Source organism: Manacus candei, unplaced genomic scaffold (genome assembly GCF_025592945.1).
Source record: "Manacus candei isolate 608988 ecotype Guabito, Panama unplaced genomic scaffold, ASM2559294v1 h1tg000015l, whole genome shotgun sequence".
Taxonomy (NCBI): Eukaryota; Metazoa; Chordata; class Aves; order Passeriformes; family Pipridae; genus Manacus; species Manacus candei.
In genome coordinates, this window is record NW_026138063.1 from 10,232,719 (window position 1) to 10,253,333 (window position 20,615).

General features: G+C 41.3%; 1 protein-coding gene across 12 annotated transcripts in view; it reads right to left on the bottom strand.

Annotated features, from left to right (window-relative positions):
* Positions 1-1,243: 1,243 nt before the first annotated feature.
* Positions 1,244-20,615, bottom strand: part of LRCH3 (leucine rich repeats and calponin homology domain containing 3) — a 63,253-nt gene continuing 43,881 nt past the window's right edge. For 4 of the 12 annotated variants that reach the window (XM_051781630.1, XM_051781624.1, XM_051781625.1 and 1 more), the window contains 8 exons: positions 17,543-17,623; positions 16,103-16,174; positions 15,263-15,311; positions 14,659-14,772; positions 13,934-14,052; positions 12,282-12,419; positions 9,993-10,070; positions 1,244-7,742 (listed from right to left, as the gene is read on the bottom strand). In XM_051781630.1, coding sequence (XP_051637590.1) covers positions 7,542-7,742; positions 9,993-10,070; positions 12,282-12,419; positions 13,934-14,052; positions 14,659-14,772; positions 15,263-15,311; positions 16,103-16,174; positions 17,543-17,623 — 852 coding nt within the window. In that variant the 3' untranslated portion in view covers positions 1,244-7,541. The remainder of the gene's footprint in view (positions 7,743-9,992; positions 10,071-12,281; positions 12,420-13,933; positions 14,053-14,658; positions 14,773-15,262; positions 15,312-16,102; positions 16,175-17,542; positions 17,624-20,615) is intronic. The other 8 variants (XM_051781632.1, XM_051781629.1, XM_051781635.1 and 5 more) reach the window with 6 other exon arrangements.

Below are 20,615 nucleotides of genomic sequence, written 5' to 3' on the forward strand. Positions count from 1 at the left end.
AGTGTTTTCCATTTGTGGTGGCTGTTAACAGGTGACCTTCTTGGGTGGAAGGAATGAAGTTGATCACAAACTCTCCAGAGGGTTTGAGCTAAGGAAAAAGCAGGATGGGGGGGGGCAGCAGATCTCTGCTGTTTATATCAAACTCCAGGCATGCTTTAGTAATGCAGCCAAACACCTGAAATCTGATGCGTGGCCTCGGCTGGGCCACGCTCACTTCTCAGCAGAGAATGAAACAAAACTCTGGAAACAAAAACAAAAAGGGGAACAGGGTTTGCTACTCCCATAAAGTGGGTGTGCTGAACCTCAGGTCCCAACACGATTGTCCTGGTCACTGTGGGGTCACAACAGGGGCACAGGGGTGTGAACCCCATGAGCTCACACCTCCCGGGGAGCTGCCACACACTCTTGCCAGGGGACTGTAGCCACACTGCCACCCCTCCAGCTCCTCCTGGCCTCCTCTGCTGCACCAGCCCATCCCAGGGGTGCTGCTCTCCGAACCAGCCTCACCTCGATCCGCAGAAACCACAGGAGACTTGTGTTTCTTGGCTGTACAGCTGCCAAGCAAACAGGCTGGGCACATCCAGTGACAGGAGCAGTGTCCCAAACCCGGCAGTTCTGAGGAACTGCTCCATTTTCCCAGCTATGGAGAAATGGGATCAAAGTGTACCTCCACGGAATTTTCTGCAGGGAAATTGTGAGCCCTGTGGAGAAAGAGTTTTCCTGGGAATTAAATGGATAAGAAAGGCTGGAGATTGGGAAGCTGGTTAGGAGGAGGCTTTAGCCTGAGGGGCAGAAATAAATACCTGGAGAGAGCTGGGCAGCCCTGACAGAAGCAGGAATGGAGTTCTCCCAAGTGACTGATGGAATCACCAGGTCAGACAAGGATGCTGAAGCAGCTTGATGAGCAGGGAAGAGCAGCATAGGATAACACAGCCTGTACAGGCAGGGAGAGTCTGTGGATCTCTGGCAATTTATAGGCCTTGCGTCCTATTTTTTGTTTAAATAATACAAACTAGTGGTGAGGAGGGACAAAAAGAGAAGTAAACATTCTGGCTAAGAACAAACCCAGAATAGTCTCAGTTGGAAGGGACTCAGAAGGATCTACGAAAAGTAGAGAACCAAAGCAGGTCCATCAAATGCCAACTGTGATGATGTGGAAGGGGAATAAACACCCGACACAGAGGATGTGACATTCATTGATTCAAAAGAAAAACATCAGGAAGAAATACTGTAATTCATGTGAGTTTTAAAACTTTATTTCAAATATCCATGGTTTCCTTTTATATTATCAATGTGCTAGACGTTCACACTACTGGCAGAATACAGGCAATTTAAAATATACAATATTCAGACACATTTATATGTAACAGAAATTATGGAATGTATTTACAGACATACAGCACAGGATGAAGCTTTAAAATCCTTTACTCTATTAATTACACGTTTACACTGTTTTGAGAAATAACAAAATTAGATCACTTTGTAAAACATCACAGTATCCATACAAAAGCATTTTTTAGATGTCCAAATTCACCTTTCAAGTCCTCTGTTTCTGAAACAGTTTTTCAAAGAACCATTTATAGTCATAAAAGGGTAAAAATACCGTTTGCCATCCTGCTGCTACCAGAGGTGCTACAACAGAGGTGCTCTGGTGCTGTAAAGAGTTGTGTCTGATGGATTTGAAGTGGGACACCGGTGGTGGGGCCTCTCAAAAGCCTCCCCTTCAAAGGGGGAAGACCCAAACTCTGCTCTGCCCCGAGCCCCCAGTGGCTGGGATGCTCCATCTGGAGTGTGTAACCTCACTGAGCCTCAGACGCTGCCCAGGGCTCGCCAGGTTTGAGGATGGATGGTGACACCACACAGTCAGTGCAGGAACACCAGCAGCACGGAACACTCAGGTGGGTCCCTCCCACATCCTCCAACACAGAAGCCCCAGAGAGGAAAGACAATCACCTCTTTGCTTTAACAAGGAACTTTATACATGTTTTCTTTCAAATATTCTTTTCATGGGATACAACAAAAATTGCACATAAATACACTGGAAAATCCCAACCCATTTTGCAAGAGAGAACTGAAGTCAATTTGGTGTAACACATTAAATAAACCGTACGATGAAACTTCAGGTTTGGATTTTGTCCTAAACATCTGGACCAGATTTAGTGCTTGCCAGCGTGAAAACACAGGATTACAAACGTCAAACTAACACGATCCCCTACACTGAAACTGCCAGAGTGAACATTGCTTAGAACCAAGTACCCAGTGCTGGGGACCCCCCACCTGCCCAGACACACGGGCTCGCACGGCTGAGAGCCACAGGCAACGCAAACAGCCCTTTCTTGCCAGCCAGACTTGAGCTCCCACCAAGTTAATTACTAAAAACTAGTATTAATGAAATGTCAAACTTCCACCAACCTGAATAGTATTAAGTTTCATTCTTTTAAGTGCTGGAAGCTGGACTGAAGCAATCACCACACCCTTTCAATTCCATGAAGGGACTGGTTTTCTTCAAACAGAGATATTTAAATAGCCCATAAGAGGCTTGCTGCTAAATGCAACATGTCCCTGTAACAATACAGGTGACCTAATGTTGGAAACCAAGATGAAGTCAGTGCCCCCCTCTCTCAGATGATGTGCAAAGACAAATACACCAGGAACACCTGTGTCTGTGCTGTTGCCAGCAAGTGGCAGAACCTTCCCCTCAGCAAACTGCAGCAAAGCCTTCAGACACCTCTATGTAACCCTTTGAGAATGAGAATGCTCCTCACAAACAAAATTAAGTGAAACACAAGAGCTACTTCAAGGGGAAAGAATGCCCGTCTGGAGCTGCTCTTCCTGTGTGTACTGTGAGTAACTGGCACCTTTAGGCATCAATTCCTTGCAGGGCTCAGGAAGAGCATGAGGATGTTTCTCTTTGCAGCTGGGCAGTTTTAAACACCCTCCAGGTGTTTTCTCCACTTGCAGCAAGATCAGTCAATGCCAATAAGAAGCAACCAAAATAATGATGTGAAACAAGGGATTCAACAGTCACCACAATGGACCTTGAAAGAAATACATGAAGCAAAACAAAGTGGACACAAAACTGCAAATCAAAAGGGAAAAAACGCAGCTAAGACGAGTCCTTGGCAGCTCCCACCACAGGTTTACTTCTGCAAAAATGACTTTTAGCTAACCTGTTCCCATTTCTTCTTTCTTTATCTGCATAAAATCCTTTTGGTGTATTCTGCTTCAAATGCATCCCCAAATGGAATACTACTGATGCCTGCAGTTGCTTTCAGACCCCAGGCACCATGTATTAGTAGCATAACATTCTGGGATGCTTGAAATTGGGCAAAACCTGACAGAGGAACTGCATGGGTGGAGACCTGGATTTTGTGAGGTCTTTTTTTGGGGGAAAAAAAATTACTGTAATTGATCTGGTAGTGAGCTTGGCCTCGTCACTAGGAGCAGAGCACACAGAGCTGTCCTTGTTTTGCACATCAGTTTTCCAAGAAAATGCAAAACTTGTCGGCTGCCTCTCCCCTTCCTGTACACTGAATTTCCATTTTTATGTTAAGGAAAGAGGAAGTAAAACCACCACATCTCTCTACATAAACTCCAATGATAAAGGGCTTTATTGAAAGCCTTGTCAAACCCCCCAAAGAGCAGCTGTGTTTGCACAGGCCCTGCTCTGACAACACCCAGCCCACCTCGGGATCTCACTGGGCTCTAACCCTAACACATTCTGTGCCTCAGGGGATGCTTCAGCCCCTCCTGAATGAGTTAGTTGACAAAGGGCTCCTAGAGAGCAGCAAGGCAGGCTGGGATTGTTCACACCGCAGAGAAATACACACTTGATTCCGGTGAGCCAGCAGAGATCTCCACCCACTGATGTCAGAAAAGTGTTCCAATAAAGACGTTAAACCCCCAACAGAAAGTGAACCCAGAGAGAATTCTGATGGGATTAAACACCGTTTGAACAGATCTGATTTAGTATCTTTTACTAACGTGTTTTTGGTGGAGAAAACAGTTTTTCTTTGGGAAATTTTCTTTTTCTTCAACTTTTAGTAATGAGGACATGCCAACACGAGTTACAGCTCTGTGAGGTTTGACCCTGTTACCCAACACTGCAGGTTAAGATTGTGTGATGCAATTTTTAAAATATTATAATAGAAATAACGGTTGTTCTTTGGAGGCAAAGAAACTCCATTTCTTTGCACTCTGTGGGTAAAGAAAGAAATTTAATTCCCCATGTGACCACTGCAGCAACATTCTTTTTTTTTACAAATTCCCCTAGGAACTGCTTTCCTAACTCTACATCCATATCTTCCACCTGCAAGGTCAGTTTCTACAGCTGGCTCCAACAGCCAGCCACTGGAATTCCTTGCCCTCCTCCCAACCCTCATTTTTTTAAATAAGGGGCAAAAAAATTGGTAGTAAAAATGTTACTGGAAACTGTTGTGATCTCCAAAAAAAATGGAGAAATGAAGTAAAACATTCCTGTCAGGAATCACGGAAACTCATTTCCTTAGAACAGAGCTCTGTGTGTTTGGATGCACTGCATGGGCAGTAAAGTCTTCAGGTCCTTCTGCTTAGCCAAGGTAACCCAAAAGGTCCCGGAGGTCTTTACACAGCAGACAAGTGGTGAAGTGGCTGCTGCTTTGGGGGTGCCAGCTCCAGGAGCGCCTGGACAGTCACAGCTACCTGTGTCAAACCCTTCTCTTCTAAAATATGCAGAGGCAAACATAATTGCTCCTGAATGGGGAACAAAACAAAGACAAAAACAAAATGGATGAAAACCACTCAACTGAAAAGAAAAAAAAAAATTAAGCAAAAGGTGACTGAAATATGAAATGTTATGGACAGGCAGCACACACACACAGGGGTAGGACATGAAATTTCTGCTTGTGACTAAAGAACCATGATCCTGACTATTCAAAGAAGGTGGCCTTCAGCTAATCCCTGTGTTCATTTATTAAAAAACTCTACAAATAAGAATTTGAAAAAGGATTGTGGGAGAAGAGGGGAATAACAAATTGTCCCCCATCTCTGCCCACACCCACATGGCAGTGGTTTATGAAACCAAAAGCAGATGAACTTGAGGAGGGGGAAGCTTTGCTTCAACACGATGAACCTGCTGCAACACAGAGCAGGAGAGGAACCACAGCAGCACAGCTTCCTTACCAAATCACATCCCTTTTTGAGGGAGTCCTCACAGGACAAGCCTTGTCAGCTACAGCCTGAGGGGAGCCCTGCTGTGAGCAGGGAATGAGTCACCACCGCTCACTCATGTCCCAGAAGTGCCCCCGGCTTAGCGGGCGACCCCCAAAATCTTTCTGAGGAATAACAGGAATACGCAAAATGCAAAAAGAGGTTTCAAAGTGTTTATTAACAGTTCTGCTATTCTCAGTCTAAGAGGTACTTAAAGCCTCGTCCTACAGAAGTCCTTGGCACTCCTGGCCATCCTCACTCCACAACAGCCAGGATACATGTCCAACAGTTCTCTGTATCTGTAGAAAACAACCCAAGTGTGTCCTTCCTATAGAGCTACAGAGACTATTTTTCATGTGTTATTTTCGCACCAACTGGCATTTCTCCACTCCTTGAGTCTTTACTGATTTCTGATGTTAAAGAAATCCTTCAGCACAAACAGTGGCAGCCAACATTCCTCCCGCAAAGCTCCGAGTGGAGAGAAAACAAGTGAACCCAGACTGAAATTCTCACAGGAAGCCACATACGATCAGGCTAAAATACATTTTTCTTCCAGCAAAATTATGTTACTTTGAAAAAAGTGTGCTTTTTAAGAAAATACTTGTAAACTTGAGGAAATATGCCTTATCTTTTTTCCTTATGTATGCAAACAGATAAGGGAAAAAGCTTTGGAATGACTCCATACCACAGACAGCAATGACAAACAAAATTTAAAAACTGGAAGGCACTGTTAGTGTAAAATCCCTTGCAGCTTTTATCACAGTGTTCACTAGAAGTTAAGAAACATAGGAACCGAGTTCATTCTAGTTCATACCAGTAAGCTGTGCAAAAATAGCTTACTTAAAAATAAAACAATCTGCCCCTGTCAAAGGTCCCCTCTTTCCTCAGTGATGTTTGGCTTGGACAGAACACTTTGTGTGGCTTGGACAGAGAGCACCAGCTCTTTGACTTGCTCCTTTGTTAAATACTCACTTTGTGGTACAAGAGCTTGTGAGATCCACGTACACATAACACATTTTACTGGTAGTGACCACATTTGCAACTGAACTCTTGTGTGTCTTAAACTGTGGTTCAGAGTTGTTCCAGGCTATCGCTGGAAGGCCAACACCACTTGCACTGGGCTTACAAGCCATTTACTGCACTTGCAGATATAACAGAAATTTATTGAAGACATATTTGGAACAGCCATTTACTGAACACTTACCTGACACTGGTCTCTCAGCAGAGCTCCCTGAATCAATCTACACTCTGAGGAGACACGGTCTGTTACACACACACCAGGAGTGCCCTGAAGCTCTGAGATGTCCCTGAGACATTAAAGCATTAAAGCACCAGGATGCTTTCCCTGGGGAGGGAAAAGCTGTGAAGCTTTATGGAAGACTTCCTGAGTTTTGTAAAACAGTGAAGAGTGCTTGTGCAGCCGGGGCTTATATTTCTGCAATTGCATGATACAAAGGTTTCTGAAAATGAGGGTAAGAGGAAGAAGGGAATAAGCACGGAACAAGCTTATGTTGGGGCGCCCACGATCCAGCGGCAACTCAACAAGTTTTTGGTGAGTTTTATCCAGAGCACAGTAAATTGCTATGACATTCTGTAGCATCTGACAGAATCTTAAAAGACTTCTTTCTGTGCCAGAAAACTTAAAGCTGTTGAAGGGCTTAATTTTTCTGAAAATTTCCTGTTTGAACAGTTGTGAAGTTCAAGCAGCTCAGGATTTACTGACAGTTATTTTAAAAATCCTGAGTCAAAGTAATAAAACAGAGTATATAAATTTGAGACATCAGATGCTCTCAGAAGCAGGATAAGGGACTGGGGTTAAGAAAAAAATAAAGCTACAAGGATCTGTGAACAAAACTTACCAGACCGTGTCTCCTAAGACTGTGAGATCTCATCAAGAACACTGACACTGAAAAAAATACTTCACATTGTTTAACACTTTTCATCAGATAATCCTTGTGAAATTTACCAGAGTGGGTGCAATTCCCATTATACAGATGAGGAAAGAGAGGCACAACCTGACAGTGCAGTTTCCTAATACTGCACCATGGGTCAGAAGACTACAGAATGCAGCCACATCCTCAGCTCAGCCTCAGGTACTACCCCAGGGGCTGCACCTCCTCCCCTGTAAAGCATTTTATCTGCTCAATGTGACACAGCAAATACAAATGTGAATGAGGTCACAGATGGTTGTGTGGGTGCACCAATGTGTTTACACATTGTACTTGTCCCATCCGTGTACCTCTGTCCCATCCGTGGGAAACAAAGCACTTCATACACACAGTCTTGACAAAACCCAAAATCTGTTCCCAAGCACCGGAGCGATGGAGGGAGGAAGCAGCACCACTACCCCTCAGCTAGAGAAAACAGACCCAGCGATAGAACATACAGAGCGTTAGCATTAGAGTACAGTAAAACACCACAAAGCCCCAGAGCTGAACGGAAAGGGAGACAAGACTGGATTCTTCTGAATCTGTCCCCAGGGAAAGAAGAGTCTCAACTGTTCTTTTAACGCTGAGGTTTAGCTGAAGAATGTCAGAAGGGGAACAAAGATTGTCCTGTCCAGAGTGTGTGAGCAGGAAGGGAAAACAGACAGAAAAAAAAGGTCAGTCAGTGAGCCATAGCAACATCCACGAAGCAGTCAGTTATCAGACATCTCAGATACAACCTACATGTTTGAGAAGCACATCACAGCTGGTTAATTCTCACACACAAATTTGCAAGACTCCTATTGCAAAGAACTCAGTGTCAGTGAGGTGCCTGTCACTTGTACATCTCAAACTATTCCTTGTTGTTAAAAACAGCAGTTTACACACACTTTAGTGAAAATCATTTTTCTCCAGAAAAGAAGAGGTTACAGGTTTCTGAGATGTTGCTGGCACTGAGTACTCACCAAAGCTCAGCCTCCACATGTAACTTAAGTTAATGAAAACGGCAGGACAAGGAATTATTCATGTGTAATTGATGCCTGAATGCAGCATCCTGCAGAAATATCTATTACTAATTAGAGTTTAAGAGTTCTGTAACTATTCCCACTGTGTGTTTTTCCCCTCCCTTTCCCACAGGTAGCTGCTATAATCAGTGAAATCTAGATGCATGTATCAATCTGTTCAGCTGCCAATTTCCTTTGATCCAAGGGCTTTAACCACAAAAGGTCCTACAGAAATGGCTGCTCTGCTGTAGTGCCTGTAATCAGCCTTCTCTAAAAGTAGCCTTCCCCTTAGAAGGTAAGTATTCCTATATAGATCCATGCTTTCAGAAAGTTTTTTATTTTTGTAATTAGTATTAAAATGAAAGGAAATATCTGCAGGCATCTTTTGAAGAAAAGCACACTAGGCTGCCACGCCACTCTTACAAACAGGTATCTTACATTCACATCTCAGTGGATATGTAATGCAGACATGTGAGAGTAACTTTAGAGCTCAGGTGGGGGTGTTCCAGGAAGTTTTCCCAGAGAGACTCTCCTTGAACTCTTTCACATTAAAACAAGATACATGAGAAAAACAGGAGAGTCCCAGACAGTAGATGCAGCAGTTAGAGCAGCCTGGGATTACAAGGGACTTTTTCTTGACTGGTTTTTTTGTTTTTTAATTGTGGGTCATTTCAGGGATCTGCTCTGTACTGCAATCCCATAAAAATTACATCTTCATACTTGAGGGAGCTATAAATAGGGAAGCTGGGATGGAATTGCACAATTTTGCTCCAGATGAATTTATATTGTGCAGCTCTGCTGGGATCAAAAGTCCAAAGTTTCTTAGGGGACCAAAATAGTGCAGGATCTCAAAGTAATAACAATCACTTAGAACTCCCTACCACATTCCAACACAATTCACCACTGAGCCATGTGAAATTGCCACACAGCTCAATAAACATGGCATCCTAAAATGCCAGTGGCTCAAATGCCTGCAAATGAAACTACCTGAAAGCACCAGAAAACCCTGCATGACTGACTGAAGAGCTGCCTTTAGATGCATCTGGCACATGAGCCACTTTTCCCTTTAAGAATACTAAAGAAAGAAACCACCACCTACAACAGAAACATTAATGTTTTGCAGTGTAACAACCCAAAATCAATTAGTGCACTTAAAGAAAAATTCAGAAAAACATGATGTATTAAAACTATTTCTAGTGAGACAGCTGCTATGTAAGACAAAGTGCAAAGCACAGGACAGCATAAAACAGCATAAATGGACTAACAGGGTAGGATGGACTATTTTATATGTTCCCACCTCCTAGATCTTCCGAGTTTCAAAAGAGGACAAGGAATAGCAAAGACAGACTTGTACCATTGGCACATAACAAAAGAATTAGGATCTATGCAAAGACAGCTACCAACCATCAGAGAAAGGCCCATAACACTGCAAATGTTGGTAAGACAGGAGAGACATTCATGTAAGAGAATTATTGTGAAGGAATATGAAAAGCTTTGGAATATAAACAACACATGCAAAATGTTATCCAAATTTTATCCCACTTTTAAGCTGTCACACACATATCTAATCTTAAGAAAATGTAACTGGTTTTTGAGAAAAACTTTCCAGTTCTACAAGCAGAATTGACCTGCATCAGCTATTATGAATTTGAGGCACAACAGTGACTCAGACCTCTGATAAACTCTATCTGACTTCATTTTGCTCTGGAAGACCCTGCAAGATCAGTCTGATCAGCACTGCAGGACAGCCTAGACTTGAACCGTCTCAACTTTTGATCATTTTGTTTTAATCCAAACTTTCAAAGAAGGTTCTATTTTCTGAAGCCCACACAAAACTGCATCTGCGACATCATATCAGGATAGCAGAAATACGTACCTGAGGCACTCCAATCCTTCTGCAAGCTTCCAAGAAATTCTCCACGTTTCGTCTGCATTTTGCCATTGTAAGTTTAGGCTGCAAAAAAGCAAAGGCATACAGTGTTCTTAACTGGCAAGATTTTAAAAGATTTTTATTTTTTGTTTAAATAAAACTCTTAATAAATCTCTTTGCCAACAACATACTGCACTGACATAAGCTTGTCTAACTCAAAGCAGGCTCTGCTGAAGTTTGCTTTACTTAGAAAACCAAGCCCAATTTTCAAAGTTGTTTTATGAAAAGCAAAGTTATGAATGCTTAATGTTTTTTAAAAAAGAACAATCCTAAGCTCTGCAATATTTATAAACACAGTGTTATATAAAACTGGCTAACACTTTTACATGATTATTGTAAAAAATGGTTTAACTCTACTCCAGCCAAAACCAGCACACTGGCTTTCATACTGAGATTCCAGAGCAATTTCATTATACGAAGCAATCTAGAGTCTATTGTGGATTACTATAATGCAAAAATATATAAATATCAAACCCTATTTCAATTAACAAAGAGTTAAAAAAAAAAGGTTAGATGAAACCAAAAAATAACTGAAGCTTGCTGCTTGTCAGCCTCTTGTAGATGTGTTTGATGTAGCTGTTTGAATTGCACTCACTGGCATTTTTCAAGTGAGGGTTTTTCTGCAGTCAGCTTTCACACCTCTCCAGACATACCACAGCACAGGCTCTGTCTTGTTTCTGTTCTCGAAGCTTACTCCTTTCTGGTTCAAGAGACACAAGCTCCCTGCTCCCCTGGACAAGCTACTCACAGTCTATGTAGCAGCAGCCAGTGGCCTCTGTGAGTTCAACACTTCCATAAGTGTTGGGGCTTCTTCTCTCCCCTCCACATGCTGCATTTCCCCACCAAGGAAGCAGGTTAAAGGCCAGCACTGACTTCTTCCTCCCAAAGGATGAAGGGAATACAAAGATCACATTGTGCCTGGGGAATGACACTGCGCCTCTTCTGCTCCTGGAGCCACGTGACTAAAGGCTGCCTCTTCCTTGGGATTCACATGACAAAGCCATGATTTAATTCCTCACATAGAATATTCAGGAGCTCACAAAACCAGGCCATTGAAAAGATCTTCTCCGTGACGCAAGTCTTCTGAGCAGTTGCTACATGCCTTTGCTCTGAAGGATTCCACAATCTGCCTAAAATGTTGCTGTGTCCAGTTCAATCCTTCTCAAAATAACGAGGGCATCTGCCTGTTCCCATTGAGTCCCAGGGAGAGGAACCACAATGATACCATTGGTAGCCCTGCAAGTGCCAGTTCAAATTCCAACCAACACAAAGAATGACTCCAAAAGAAGGATAAGTGAGCACTACATGCATATTTCAACTTCTTCCCTCAGTCTTCAGTTTTTTTCCTTTATTCATACAATTTAAAGGTGCATAACAAGCAATTTGTCTGTTCATACTACTTTTAAGTAGCTGATCCTAAATATTTTCACTAAACTTTGAATTCTTCAAACACAGATTAGGTAAATAATCTGCTGTTACCTTGCAGTTTTTGACCTTTCCTTAATTCTGTGCTTTCCCTCAATGATACACAGTAATGTGGTCAGAAACAGATCACCCTCAGTGCTTTCCAGAAACACTGAGCCAGGCAGGGTAAGAGAAACAACTTCAGAAATTTTCAAATTCTCTGTGTGCTTCCCTCCTCCTTGCTCTCAACAGTCCCCTGACACAACAACCTTTTTTTCCTGTTATCACAGAGGTATGACTGGATTTGTTCAGTTCCAGGAGATGGTGTTCTCCAAGTAGTTTGAGTGTGCTCTGCTAAAATTCCTAAGCAGAGGAATTTCTAGGGCTGTGGACACAGGAATCAACTTAGTCCCTCCGCCTGTTTTGAATGTCTTCTGTAATGGGATCCTACTTGTTGTAGAGAATGTTTTAATTCCCCACTATCTGTTTTCCTGAACTTCTCAGATGTTTTGATCTTTTGAAATATCCTATTTCAGTTTTCATGATGAACTCTTACTTCACTAGTTTTCAACTTAACATGTTTAGGGAGGACTTGAAAATGTTAACATTTGCTTACAATCTGTGTCAGAAGTAACTTCATTTAAATGAAACAAACCCAAACAGAATTTCTTTTAATGACACTACAGACCTGTTTCAAACAGGACAGATGGTTACTTTTTCGTCATGTAAGTCCACAGAGAACACTCGGTTTAGCATTTTTGTCTGGATCACAGGACTTTGTTGGATGTTATTCTGGACAGCTATAAAATACTGTCATTATTACCCACTTACCACAGCAGGGGAGGGGACGTGAATGCTGGGGACAGAGCGGGGCCGCACGTGGTTGGCCAGATGGCACAGGACAACACCGTCGGTGAGAGCGGCTCCCAGATCGCTGGGCAACGACACCTTCAGCCGCGACTCGATGTTCTGCGGAGAAACGGACACACACAGGGACTGAGGGCTGGCTTCCTCCAACAGATCCATTTGCACAAGTTTGTACAAGGCAGAGCTCCTGCATTCCAGCTCTGTCCATCCTCATGGCATTTCCAACCAGCCTTCTGAATAACCTCAAGGGAAGCTCTGTGCACTACTGAGGCCCAGAGCCGGCCGCAGTCTGGGAGCAGTTGAGTTCAATGAAGAACAGTTTCATCGTACAGCACAGTGGACTAATACAACCATTATTCAAAAATAATGGAAATCAGGATCTAGGAATAGTATTCCTAACCTTACACATTCTCAGAGAACAGTTCTGCCAAGGGAAGTGAAAATAATTGCCTTCGTGGCTTGGAGGACAATACAGTCAACAAAAGTCAAGACAACATTTTTGCCTTTAAATAAAAATCTGAACTACTCAGCATAAACAGTCCTTTAAAAAGGAGGTAGTTATAGCATTTGTATAAGAGAATGAATAAAAATTCAATTCAACTTTCAAACTATTTAAAATAATGCTGTGTGAATTTCACTTTTAATACTGTATCTAAATTTTTAAGTATTAAAAAAAGATTTAAGCTTACCCGGGAAGTAGAACAAGAGACAGACTACATACTGAACATTCTGGGATAAAAGAAGAGAGGGTTTGCAGACAGCACCAAGTTTTGTTTTACTTAAGGTAACTTTCTTCTTTTAGACAAAGATTGTCCTTACTTTAACAAAGAGAAGAAATTCTCTTTGTCCATCTGGGATGCTTATGGCTTTTAAGATTAGCTTCAACAAGTAAATTCTTATTTATTGGGAAAATTCCAACAATTGATGAGAGCACCTCAAGGAATCCCTTCACGTTCTCCAGAAACAAGTCTGGGGCAAAGTAGGGCAGTACCTTAATGCCATGTGGCATTTTCAATATTCATGTTTATTGTGGTTGCATCTGGAGACAAAATAGGAGCGTGGTGGCCCTGGACAGACAAGAAGTGCAAATATAAGAAACATTTGTGTCTCAAATGTTCTGCACTTAACTAAGGATAAGGCAAGAATCAATAGACAGATCCAGAACACACAAGGAAACCATACTGTCAGCATGACTGGCAGCAGTCTCTGCACTCCATCTGCTTTTCTGTGGGCTTTACAGCAAAGAGGAGTTTTAAAAAATGGATTAAAAGAGGACAGTGAGGCAATTTTCCAGGGAGTTCCTTACAAGTGTAAAAGCTGATGAGGAAGAAAGGAAGCACAAATTCATGTTAAAAGCAGAGTTCACTGGACACTCAGAAGCAGGAGTCAGCATACTTTATCTTACAGAATTTGAAGATGACTTTATCTACCACAAACAACCAAGTGAACACCACTGCACCCATCTGAAGGAACCACAGAGACTGTACCATGCCACTTAATTTTGGTCAACTAGGCACCATATTGGGTCAGTGAAACTGGTGCAGAAGACAAAGGCAGATTGAGCAAGGTCACACAATTCCTACAATGTCCACGTTCTGGCTCTTGGCAGCACTCACCTTGCGAAGCTGCTCTATCAGCTCCAACTCTTCCTCTCGCTGTTTGGAGTTTTGTCTCACTTGAGGGTCTGCAGAATCATTAGCAGGAGACAAGGCACGGGTAGAGGATGAAGCTACAGCTAGAAGAGAAGCATGAAGAAAAGAAAATCACTAAGCACCGTTTTGCTCTGTGTCATTTGGTGCTGCACGTGAAGAACAGGGACAGTACATTCCTTTCCACAAATCTTTCTTGCCTTTAATTATTAATCAAACTAATGCTCCACTAATCTAAAGGAGGTGTTCTTTAACACATTTTTCTTTCTGTTGAGATACTGTTCTTTCTGTTGGGTAATAGTCATGCCCAAATGAGGACAAAGTTTTGCCAGATGCAGTATGTTGAAGTGGTTCAGTCTTTCTCCAGAAATTGCAATTCTGGTGTATGCTACCGTGCAGTGCAAAATTTATCAAGCTGCCTTCACCAGCTGTTGAAGGCTTGTGTGGCAAAGGTGCAAGCACAGACCAGGAAGAACAAATTCTCATATTTCCACAGATATGACAAAGGAATATCTGACAGCTCTAAACAAAAGTTTGTTCACAAAGTATGTAATGCCACCTGTCTACAAATGGCACTCTAAAAGCAGTTTGATGATAAAAGACCTGAAGTAACCAAACACTGCAAACCCCAGGTAATGCAGATGTCAATATAATGTAGCAAAACTAGCTGTTTTCTGAGCTATATAACCTACCTTTCTTGGCTTCATCCCTGACAGCTGTTCGGAAAAGGAAACTCTCAGGTCGCTGGGAAGGGTTTCTATAGGAAGGCGGGGCTGCATGGCCAGGATATGGAGGGGAAAGGTGGACTAAACAAATGTGAAAAGGCACAGGAAAGGAAGGAGGAAGAAGGAAATGGTTAGAGTTTAAATAGGAAATGGGTTCAGCAATGTGGTAATTAAAAAGAACAAACCAAAAATTTTTATGTAATAATGACAAAATAAATTACAGCCATGCATGATAAAAGCACAGAGCAGGAAAAGGCACTTCCAAGGACACTTGCATGCAAAGCACATTCCACATACCAATTCCAACAACTGTTCTGACTCTTGTTGAACGCATCTGTGTGCCAAAGCCTGCATGAAGGCCTAAACCAGCCAAACCCTACGCTCTGCCTGAGGACATGTTGTCTCTTCCCTCACGTTTTTCTAAGGAGACCCAAATAACTGGGTAAATTCTCAAACACAGCAGTGCCACATACAGAGATAGGAACAGATGCTCCCTTCTCTTCATAGGACAAAGAAGCAAGCAGGCATTTTGATCTTATTTTTCAGAAATTTTTCTTCCTTTCCCTGTTACCTGTCTGAGTGGTAGGTGAACCAGAGGAGATGGTAGATCTGTCATCACTCTGTGAACAAAAAAGCAGAAGAGTATAAATGGTGCTAATCTGGAAAAGCTGTGACTACATTTTAATTTGCTGTGTTTTAAAAAAAGCTCCATCATCTAAATGCGTTGTTCTCAAAGTCTCATCTCTGCAGAGATAAAGCTTTTTCCTTTGCAGAAATGACACAGCTGCTTTTTTCTGAGGAAATCAATGATGAAACAGCACTGACTGTTTACTCTTCCTTCCAACCCAAAGTGAAAAAGTATTCTTTGCAAAGGGAACACCAAACCCCAGGTATTTAGCAATATGCAAAACTGGCATTACAGTGGCCTCAATAAAGGTACACCTTTTTGACACCTTTGTTAATGCAAAACTGCTATTTACTGAACATCCCTCCCCAGTAAAACACACTGTGGTTTTATCACAGTGCTTACACAGGCTAATGATTTCTTGTGAGAAATGCATTCAGTATAGCAGCTTCCACAGAAGAGAAAGAAACAGGTAAAGAGTACAAGTGTACTTTTGATGAACTCGATCAAGAGTAAATGATCTTGTACAGAAAAAGTAACATCAAAGACAACCAAGAACCCCTCCGAGCAGAGACTGGTTACCATGTTTTTATAGATCAGGCCTCCTGTAGACACAGCCTAAAGCTAAGATGAGGTAATACCTGCTACAGTTTAATCAGGTGAATCGGATTCATACCCTACCTGAACTTTTGATTAGACGCTGACAGACTAACACCTGTTAAAACAGATGTGTGGATCCGAGATTTTTTGTTGGCTCTACTGGTGAATGATAATAGCAAGAGATACCTTGACAGGACTGAAGGTAGAGGCACTAGGCAGGGTAGTAGCACAGCTTTCTTGGTTCAACCCTGAGAGTGACTGAATGCAGAAAGAAAGAGAAGGCAGTAGCAGAGTTAGAGAGCAGCTGGCAGGTCATGCACAAAGGTGGAATGCAGCAAAGTTCAAAATGAAGAGGTGACCATGATCACATCCTCAGAAACACTCAACAAGCAACAGATCCATACTTGCTAAACTACATTTAAAGCCTTCCTATCCTCCTGAACTTTCTGGCTAATAAGCCTGGGAGGTGCAATGTTTCTTTTACACATAACACAGTGACATTAAAACGAGATTTAAGAACAGTAAGTGAGGCAAAAGCTTCTTTAGCAACACCATGCCATCAGAAAAAAGGAAATTTTATTCTACAGCAGTCCAATCTAGGCCACTATTAAAAATAAATAGCTTTCTTTTTAATGTTTTGAGAATGCTGTGCATTTTTAGTCAGTTATTTTCCTATCAACTTTGTAAAATCTGAGAAACTCACATATAATGGGGTCAATAATACGTACTCTGTGTTTGCCACAAACACCTAACGCTGACCCTTGTGATTACACACAAAGTAAATGAGATTCTGTGGGTGGAATCTACCTCTCAGGGAAGATGTCAGTGTCAGAATTTACAGTGCTGCCATAAATAAAACACAGTCAACATTTCAATTATCACCAATATGAAACCCAACCAAATAAACAACTTTTCCTGTTTATAGAACAGGGACTCCAGTGTGCCCATCTGTCACTGACAAGTCAATCTAAAGGGCCAAATTCTGTGTCTTCTGTTTTCAACACAGTAAACATTTGAGGACTGAATGGCTCAAGAATGAAACTATACTTTCTGAAACAGCACTCAAATAGCAAAGTGAGGAAAGAGGAATGTTCTTTCACAGGAAAGAACATCAAATGACACCTAGAAACTCTACAGGTAGTGAAAGACACACTTGGGAATGTTAGCATTTAAAACATTTGCAACTATTCTGCCACTTCAGAACAGGACAGCACAGCCAGAAGGACTTGAAGGAGAGGTTTATACTCAGGGCAAACCTTGCACACAAACATCTTTAAGCCCTGTGCAGATTTAACAGCTGATCCTCAAGACAGCCTCTTTCTCCAGAGCAGGACAGAGCCAAAATCGTGGGTTTGTTTTGGTTTGTCTTTTTTAAGAGTTGCAAAATATCACTTGACTTTCACAACACATTAGCTAGCACAGGAGAACAGTAAAATAAACCAGAACTGGGTGGGCTGTAACATTAAGGTATGTGTTTATTCCTGTATGAAAAGAGCAGGGCAACCTTGACACAGACTAACAAGAAGTCATCACAATGCACGTACCCAGCAGTGGGCGAAGGGAAGGGGAACACGGCACAGCACAGGGCAGGACAATCACAACAGCAACACACCACATGCTCTTCACCTGTTTGCGAGTCCCTGGCCTCCTTTTAATGGTATTGGTGTTATTGTCAATCTCAAACACAAAGAGAGGCTCAAAGCCATTCTGTCAGGGACAGTAAGGAAAGAAAGAGAGGGAAGAAAGGAAGAAGTAAGGCAAAGAACGACTGTAAGAAAAGGCAGCCACAATACTAGAGGAGCCAGGATGCTGCAGTTCAGACTCACACCACCCTCTGCACATGCTGCACGTGGCTTTTAGGTCTAGCACTGAAGTCAGAGAAATCTCCCTGTGCCAGGAACAACTGTAGATACAGGGAGTGCCAAAGCAAAGCCCAACCAGCACCCTGCACAAACCAAATAAGGATATTCTAAGGGAATTCGGTTTTTAAACATTTGAATATACAAACAGATACCAACGGTCTGAGTGAAAACTCCAGGACACAATTTAGCATAATTCAAGTTCTGCTTACTTTACCCATACCATTATTATTTGTAACACTCTGGTGCCTAAGAGCCTTAACTTAAAATGTTTCTGAGATCCCATGTGCTAACACTAACATGACAGCCTCAGGCCATGTTTGGGAGCACAACAATAAAACACAACACAAGGAAGGGAGCACAAGGCAGCAATGACACAAAGGTTGTGAAAGGAAGAGGTCACTGCAGCTGCCTGATGCTTATTAAGCACCTCATGGGCTTCACAACAGAAAAATTAAGCAGCAGTTAGAGAGGATGTTTTGGGGTTTTGTTCCCTTCCATAGTGCTAACCTTGTAAGGAACAGTATAGGAGAAAACAAGAAGACATTTAAAGGAAAGTGAGATTTAGAAGCAATGAGGGCTGAAATCATTAGCCAAATCTAAAACCTTGATACCAGCTCAACAAGTAATCTCAATTGTAATGAATGGGACCACCCTTCTGAGAACAGCAAGAGGATACGGCTAACATAAAACTTTTATTTTCTCAGAGAGGCCAGTGATTACATTTATTCAACATGTTACTTAGTCTGGTTCTCACAAGTCAACACAAAGAAATCCACCACAGCATGCAATGAAGTACTAAAGCCAGCCTCCACTTCACTTCAAATCACAGGTATGCAGAAGGAACTACAACTAAACTGAACCCCTAACATGCATAGAAGGTAAGGGCAATCATTTTGGGACTTCAAACAGACTGCCCTGAAGTTGTTTATAAACAGAAGGAAATGGTCAGAGTAAACTGTGCAACGTGAATACATTTTACCTTTAATTACTGATAAAAGACAACAAGAATACAACCAAATGAAACACCAAAGATTTTAAAAAGGAGATTCACAACTTAAATCTTGGTTTTAAGAAGTTTCTGTTAAAGCAGTGACAATACCAGACGAGTGAAGTAGTAAAATAAAAGGAAGCTCACTTGCTTTCTAACTACCTATTAAACTTAGTACTTTTAAAAGCCTTTCCTCATGTCCTCAGAAAGTAGACCTAGCTAAATTTCAAATCTGTTAGGGAAAATGTCAAATGAAATGCAATAAAATATAAAAAAGTAAAAGGAATTTCAAGTCTAAAGACAAACTTTTTTTTTAAAAAGCAAACTGATGAACATTTCCTTGCTGTTTTTATCATATAAAATATATTTGTGGAAACAAAAAATGCTACAAATTTATGAGCTAGTATGGGCTTAATGTTCCAGTTACAGTAATTGCCAGAAACAGCTGCCCTGGCATATGTCATCATTAGACACAGGGTGTATTTCCACTACAGAAAAGAGCTGCAGATCATACTTCAGCAGTTCAGAAACCCCAGCATTCCATATACTATTACAGTTTTGCGCTGCTGAAAAGAGCAAGGAATTAAAAGAAAAACGAAGAGGAATGATCACTTCCAACGTTTTCCTGCCAGCCTGGTCACTTTTTTTGTGAAGTGGAGGGATGTAACTTGGTTAAAGACACAAAAGAAACAAACAGCAATGGAAGCCAGTTTCAAAATAGTTTCTGAAAATTCTATCTATTAATTTACAACAAAAGTCATGTGATCACACAATCAAATAGAAATGGGGTCCCTTAAAAGTATCTTTAAAATACATTCCAAAGATGAATTCACTGACAACAGAGTATCAACTCTTAACCCAAACCACTGCTGTTCTCCTGCTTCTTATTATCTAAATACAAAAGCACATTTTAATATGCTCATTGATTGTGATTTCTCTAAACAGACACATGATCATTAAACCTCTCTCCAATATTTTAAGCTTTCTTTCAGTCCCACACAGTGCTAGTCATTTGAAAACAGGAAAACGAAAAAGTCTGAATAAAGACACAGTAAATATCTTGACCAACATGTTCAGGAGAGAGATATTCTAACTGAGAGCACTGCCTAAAGAAAATTTAGGCAGACAATTGGAAGCACATAAATTTAGAAAATAAATTCTAGGCATGCAGTCATGCAACAGCAGGCAAATCAAGTGTATTTTTTCTTTTATAGACATGGATTATGGCATTATATTCTTTTATTATGCTACATTGCTAAGATGCCATAAAGGAAGAAATAGCATAAAACATGAATTATGTACATAAATGTTTTTATTTTTGCTAAGTGGTGAAAATAGATGATCTTTAAGACATTTTCATCAATAAACAATAAAATGGTATGAGGAATATTTCATGATTTGTAGCATTCATATGCAGAGCAGTTTTTTCCTGTGCCAAGTATTTCTAACCCCCATGTGCAGGATGCAGACAGGTTAAAGTAGAAGGCTGTACTCCAAGCATTAAAATTGCTTACTTGACACTGAAGAGCACATCAATTAGGAAGCAGCTGAACAGAGAAGAAATCAAACCAGAACAACTAGAGGTGAATTTTTCATTTTGGAAACTGTTCTTTACTATCAGTAGTTTTCTTCTGCTCTCAGCAAAAGACAAGCTTTAATTATTTTGTGGAAAACCATAATTGTCTTATTAACCAATAGCTGACAGCAAAAGCGTCAACATATTCATAACATTATAGTTCACAGCTAAGCTACTTCTCAGTGAAGATGGTCATGTTTTATGCTATTTAGATTAGCTCTAAATCAGTTGGTCTAATCTGAGACAATCACAACACATTATTTCTATGCTCTA